The 6,279-nt window shown below is 45.8% G+C and overlaps 2 protein-coding genes across 10 annotated transcripts in view; both read right to left on the reverse strand.

Moving 5' to 3' along the window:
- Positions 1–721: 721 nt before the first annotated feature.
- Positions 722–4,585, reverse strand: CNPY2 (canopy FGF signaling regulator 2). Of its 3 annotated transcripts, none has more exons than XM_015587035.2 (6): positions 4,413–4,585; positions 3,395–3,507; positions 3,129–3,244; positions 2,096–2,299; positions 1,838–1,934; positions 722–892 (listed from the first exon to the last, which is right to left on the reverse strand). In XM_015587035.2, exons 2-6 carry the CDS (start codon positions 3,480–3,482, stop codon positions 849–851), a joined length of 549 nt encoding a protein of 182 aa, XP_015442521.1. In that variant the 5' UTR covers positions 3,483–3,507; positions 4,413–4,585; the 3' UTR covers positions 722–848. The 3 variants fall into 3 exon arrangements, with proteins under 3 accessions (XP_015442521.1, XP_006908962.1, XP_015442520.1); XM_006908900.3 differs by having other exon boundaries at positions 4,072–4,560; XM_015587034.2 differs by lacking the exon at positions 4,413–4,585 and adding an exon at positions 3,776–3,974.
- A 384-nt stretch (positions 4,586–4,969) lies between these two features.
- PAN2 (poly(A) specific ribonuclease subunit PAN2) overlaps positions 4,970–6,279 on the reverse strand; it is a 12,496-nt gene continuing 11,186 nt past the window's right edge. For 6 of the 7 annotated variants that reach the window (XM_006908902.2, XM_015587057.1, XM_006908901.2 and 3 more), the window contains exons 24-25: positions 5,977–6,174; positions 4,970–5,655 (exon numbers count right to left, since the gene is read on the reverse strand). In XM_006908902.2, coding sequence (XP_006908964.1) covers positions 5,621–5,655; positions 5,977–6,174 — 233 coding nt within the window. In that variant the 3' untranslated portion in view covers positions 4,970–5,620. Of the gene's footprint in view, positions 5,656–5,976; positions 6,207–6,279 lie in introns of those variants that run through there. The other variant, XM_015587058.2, reaches the window with a different exon arrangement.

Raw genomic sequence — 6,279 nt, forward strand, 5'->3', positions numbered from 1 at the left:
TCCATTCCGAACCCTGAGACAGCCACACCTCAAGATCAGAGTGTTTAAGAAGCTCTTCAAAGAAGGTATCCTTTATGTTTTCATCCCAATGCCCCAGCATGGAATCTCTACATACAGAAAGTGGGGACAGACTTATAATCTAGATTGACATTGGTTAGTGATAGAGAAGAAAAAGGTATACTTCAGTGTTGCTGTTGGCATAAAATCTGAAAGATCAGGCCATCAAGCAAGGCCTTTAAATAACGTTCCTTACCTAATTTCTCCCTATCTGATAAAGCCCTTACTTTTCAGCTGAGTTGATCACATCCATTTTCCCCTTCATGAATGCTCTTGCTGATCCCTCCATCTGGAAGGGCAGGGAGGGAAGAATAATGCATGTCCATTAATTCCTTTGAGACCAAGCTGTCTTACTTTATGTTTCATCAGTAAGAAAACAAGTTATTTCTAGAATCCTATACTACCATACACTTATGTTCTTTTGCTTATTCATAGAGAGTATTCATCTCTCCACAATTAAACTTTATATACATTGTATTGAGTAGGCACTGAATAAATACCTATCTATTTTGAGTGCAGCAGGAAAAAAAAAAAAGCTTCAGGCTCCTCCTACCTTTGTGCTAGACCATTCCCAAAGCTCTTCCTTCTCTTTCTTTCCTGTTTGGAATCCCTTATTTTCAAGCCTAATGTTAGGGCCAATTCTGGGCAGAAAAAGACAACACAGTTTGTACTTTGGGTTTCATATTTTTTTCAGTTCATTTCAGTAAAAACATAATATAAAAGGCATTGCCACCCTCTTCCCCTCCTGGGGGTGATCCATCAAGCCTGTCAGTCTGGGCCGCTCCAATGGTTCATAGCTCATCATGCGATATATGCAGGGCATGGTCACATAGATCTGCAAACAGCACATAACAATTTGAAAGATAATGCCACTCTCATACTGATGTATGCCACTATCAAGAAAATACCCGAAATCAAACTGATACACATACCAACCACCATTTTTCAGAGCATATGCTTTTAAATGACAAAACATTCCCATTATCCTCTCACCTGTATTTCAGGTAAGGGAGCCACAAATTCTGAAAGCTGACAGGAAGAGAATGGAGAGGAACAACCCAAGTCCCAATAACATAGGAAGGAGGCAAGAGAATTAAAATGTTAATCAATCTACATTCAGTGACTGCAATATGCTGGTCAGCCCTGCATCCAGGCCAGGATGACCCTTTCAAAACAAAGATTTCTACTGGGATTGCTAACAACCCATTCTCCACACCTGTGAAGGGGAAATGGGAACCAACAGTCATTCCCTATGGCTAAAACCATGGATTAAAGGCTGGGAACTGCCAGCAGGCCTTTCACTACACATTCTTACCTTGTCACACTACATACTCTTCCCCTTCCTCACTGTACGTCCATATCAAAGAAAATGGAAACTAAAGAATGACATATAAACTGAATTCTCTGAACCCTCACTTCTCCCCCCCACTGCCTTTCCATGTCTCCCTTAGTCTCTCTCACTCTCTGCCTCTGAGAAGAGACCACACTCTATCTGTGGAGTGTTATCTCTTTTCTAATAAACTTTCCTTTTAACTTTAACTTTGGCGTGTGTGTTGAATTCTTTCTACACTCTCCACCAAAGGACCCTCTTCTCTTGGTACAGGGCTTGGTCTCCCCCTCACCTGGGGAAGATTTGCCCTGTCCTGCATCACCTAAGCCATTGGTAATGGAAGCCAACTCTTGAGCTAATATCAAGAGGACTGATAGGGGGAAGCACACTAAGGAATGTGCCCATTTCCACAGGGCTGTGAGGACAGAAGGTAAAGTAGGACCACCTTACCTGTTCGCTTACTACAAAGTTTGTCTTTAACATTGTCAGCCTCTCGGGAAAAGAATTCAATGAGTTCATCCTCATATTCTTCCACAATGCTCTCACACTGCCAACCCAAGAGAGAAACGAGTGAGAGAGGGCAGCAAGAAGAGGCCTTTTACTTTCGTCTCCAGAGAGGAGTACAAGGATATTGGCCCAGCTTTCCACCTGGGCTCTTCAATAACTCCCCTAATTTTTAAGATCCAACTACCCACTCCCATAGCTCACCGCAAACTTGAGGGTGCCACTGATGTCTGAATCAATTCGGATGCCCTGTAGGTCCAGTTCATTGGATTCTCCATTCCGGCTCACTACACGTATGTAGTTCTTGCGGTGGGTGGAAGGGTCAATCTGTTCCCCATACTCCTTCATCCGGTCACATACCTCTTCTAGTAGCTCTGTGAGGTGGGCCTCTGAGCGAGCATAAGGCACCTAGAAATGTTCTCAGCCTTGGGTCACACTCTTCTACTTCTGTACATCAGTAATTTACATCCTTATTTTTCCTTCCAAATCTAACTCAACCGACCTATTCTAAAAAGTCTGCCCTATTTAAAAACAGTATGATTTATTTGTATAATTCTAGAGTGTTTTCAAATATATAGTCTTATTTCACCTCAGTAACAATCCTAAGAAATAAAAAAGGTGTCATTAGGTCCAAATTATAAACAGAAACCTCTGATTAACTCTAGTCGACTATGTTCTTTTCCTTTGAAATCCCTTAGTTCTTATGGATGTAAGGTAATTTTATTGTTTTGTACTGAGACTAAAACCTGCCCTCAAAAGGAGAGCATTACAAAGGTAGGGTAGGCTTTGAGGATAACAACTATTAAATCATTTCACAAGCATTACAACCTTAACATTTATTGTTCACTAGGTACAGCTTTGTTATGTGTTGTTTTCTACTGAAATAAGTTTCCTAAGTACAAGGATAAGACTTATTTTTTTGAGTGAATGTTTGTGTATATACCATACTGCCAGAGTAAAAACATGAGTCACATGGCTTAAGGATGTGGAGAAGTGAGCTGATCAGGGGTCCCTGTCTGCTAACAACTTCTACAGCAGAAACAAATTATTAAGGTTTGGTGCCAGGAAGCAAGTGCGTAGGTTATAAACCTCCAGCCTCTTCCACATGAAACAGCCCTATCTTTTAGATACCTCTCTGGATCAATGTTTTTATTTCTATTAAACCAAACTCCTTAATGAGATGAGTTCTCATTCAAAGTTAGAGTGAGCTACTTTATTTGGGGAAACAGTAAGTTACCTCCACTACTGACTGGCTGCCATCTGGATTGATTCGGAAAGAGCCCATCTGAATGGTCTTCTTGGGATCCACCTGGGCAATTTCCCACTCTAGTTCATCCACCAGAGCTCTGCAAGCTGGTGCAGGGGAGAGAAGGTGGGGGAGGGGGAAAGGGAGAAAGGAATCACCCAGTTTCCATTCATTCTTACCCAGGCTTTGGATCTCATGTCCTCCCAAGGCTCTGTCTTCCCCACCCTCCTTCCTCCCACTTCTCTTTGTGTCTTTACCTCCACAGTGTAGATCCTGGCTCCTCCGAGCCCAGGCAGTTCCCAGCAGGACCCCCAGAAACAGGGCCAGCCAACCCCAGCCTTTCATCTTTAACGTAATGGGGTTGCTCCACCTGGATTTGGATTGGAATAAAGCATAAGTTTGAGGAGACAGGTCCATTCCCCCAACCCGTCCATCTTCCCAAAGGCTTCAGTGTGACTCTGGTTCTACTCTCCAGGAAATGGCCGGGACAAAAAGAGGCTCCTCTGTTCCCACCCTTGAGGACCAGGATTCCCCCAGGCGGTGAGAGCGCGAGCTCGGGACTTGGGGCTCGGTCCCAGACACTACGACAGGTGAGACTCTAGATGTTGGTACTTCAGCGTAGCTTGCCTAGAACTCACGGGGATGTGGCAGCTACGGAACGGAGGTTGACGATAAAGCGAGGACGAAAGGCACAGACAGAGGAGCTGCCGAAAGGAGAGCAGCTTATTCAGGCCAGGAGTCAGCGAAGTGGCTGGCCCACGAGGAGCACACTCAATAGCTAGAGCCTATTTGGACCCAGCACCGAAGATTTCTGCATCCCCACCTCTAGCCTATAAGCTATTTCCCGTGCAGACCAGCCCCCTTTCTAAGGACCCCGCCATTGTCTTCCATCCAGTCCATCCCCGATCTTCAGCAACACTCGCATTCATCCCACCTCTGCTCCCAGGGCCGCCGCCGTGGCCCAGGCTCTGGAAGACGGTGGGACTCTCACTTTAGCTCTCGACCCTAGCACCTGGCTGTGGGGGAGCGGGGCTGTCCAGCCCTCTCCAGAGCGCTCCGGCGCTTTTCCGACCCGGGATGCCCTGGCGACCGCCTGACTCGGCTCCCCGCACTCTAAGTGGGCACCTAAGCAGGGCCCCCAGTGCGCTGCGGTACGAGCCCCACACTAGGAATGACCCTAAACCCGCCCCTCTAAATTCTCGCGCGAACAGGCAGCTTAGGAGCGGCTCCCAGGCAGCGAGGACCCCGGTGGATCGCAGAAGGACCCAGACTTGCGTGGCGAGCAGCTCCACGTGATCGTCAGGGGCCTGCTGAAGAATAGGAGTGGCCTGAAGCTAGGACGGATCCTGGCGTGGTGTATGGAGGCGGTCAGGCGCGGGTGTGTATCAGTCCAGGTAGACTAGGACCTTCAAAAATAAAGGTACGCTGCTTGCTACTAAGAAGCCCTCGTTTCAATACTCATGAAACTACATCTCCCAGGAAGCACTGCAACACCGCACAGATACTGTTAGTAGCTACAACTCTTAAGCTATCCTGGGACCTGTAGTTTGTTAGCTTCCCCACTCAGAGAAACCATACTGTACGTCTTAGAAGAATCTGACCTGAGGATACTAGGCAGGCACAGCAAAGACATGACTTTGCCTAGGAAAGACATAATTATACTCCTCCAATATCCTTAGCTTTCGACTCCACAGAACTTTACCTTCATTTCTATCTGGGCATTTGAAAGCCTTAGGTTTTCTCAGTTGTAATAGAAAGCCAACAACAAAGGAAAGGACTTAAATCAGAGAACCCCACCCCCGCAGGTCTCCAGGGAGATAGATGACAGCCAATAATATTTTTGTTTTTATTTTATAAAACATGCGGTTTAAAACAAACAAAATAAAAAAACAAGAAAACAAAACTTGGGACAGGAGAGTGGAGTGGATGGAAGACAGATGCTTCTCAGCTGTCAGCAGGAGTGTAGCCAGCAGCCAAGCTTCTGGACCCAAAGGCCTTTTTGGCAATGTTAGTCTTGGCAATACTGGTTTGCCGGGGTCACCAAGACTACATGCTGGCTCCTTCTGGCATCCCATGAGCAGTCAGACTTGAACTAGGTCTTAGCTACTGTTGGATCCAGTCACTGTCCAGTACATCAGTCCTTAGCTAAATAGGAATTGAGAGTTTTGGTTCCAGGATCTTCCTTGCCTGGATATTAATCAGCCAGGATGTTTATTAAGAATACCAATTACTTTCCATCTGGGTCAATTCTAGACTCTGTTTCTGGCCCACTGTTTTGCAAAGGATGAGAAAAGAATCTGGCTCCTAGATCCTTTGCAACAATTCTGCTGCATTTCAGTTCTATTAATAGCACCATCTATAAACCCTGAGCAGGTCCAATTCTGGAAGTGGACAGGGTATAGCCAACATGAAAAGCCACATCCCTGTTCTGGGGCCACAGAACACTGAAGGGAGAGGCAGTAGTTCTTTGGGAGAGGGTGAGGTCAGAGCGCCAGCACTGAGGAAAAAACAGCTGCATCTGTCAGAGACAAAACCAAGAGCACTGATAAGTCTTAAGGCGGAGAAAAAGCACCTGGGATACTTCTTATGAAGGAAAAATCCAAGAGAAAAGAGGGCATGGACCTCCCACAAACATTTTAGAACTGGGCAAGAGGAGGTTAAGACCAATATAGAGTTTCAGTAACAAAATCTATTTCACTTTTGGGATAATTAAGTCCTTTACAAATATAAGGTAGGGCTGGTACTGTTGTTAACATCATCTTCATTACTGTGGTATAATCTTACATAGGCGATCAAAACCCACCCAGTCCAGTTTCCCTTGTCCCATCCCAAGCCTTACTCTTGGGACTTGTCTGGCCCTCAGGCTCAGGCACCTTCCAGTCCATCTTTCGGCCCTTCTCATAAAGACCCTTGAGCACTTTATGGAAGGACTCTGGCTCAGTGCCATTTTTGCTTAGCTCTAGATACTTTCGGTAGAGCTGAAGGGCTGTGCGGGCATCCTCAATACTGTCATGGGTCTCCCCTTGAATCTTCAGGTCTGGGGGAAGTAGAGGTGGAATAGTTTGGGACCTAGCAAAGGAAGGTAAGAACGTGTCCCCTATCACATCCCCAACTTCAGATAAACAATAAAAAACCTGACTGC

Source organism: Pteropus alecto, unplaced genomic scaffold, assembly GCF_000325575.1.
Source record: "Pteropus alecto unplaced genomic scaffold, ASM32557v1 scaffold433, whole genome shotgun sequence".
In the NCBI taxonomy this organism is placed as follows: domain Eukaryota; kingdom Metazoa; phylum Chordata; class Mammalia; order Chiroptera; family Pteropodidae; genus Pteropus; species Pteropus alecto.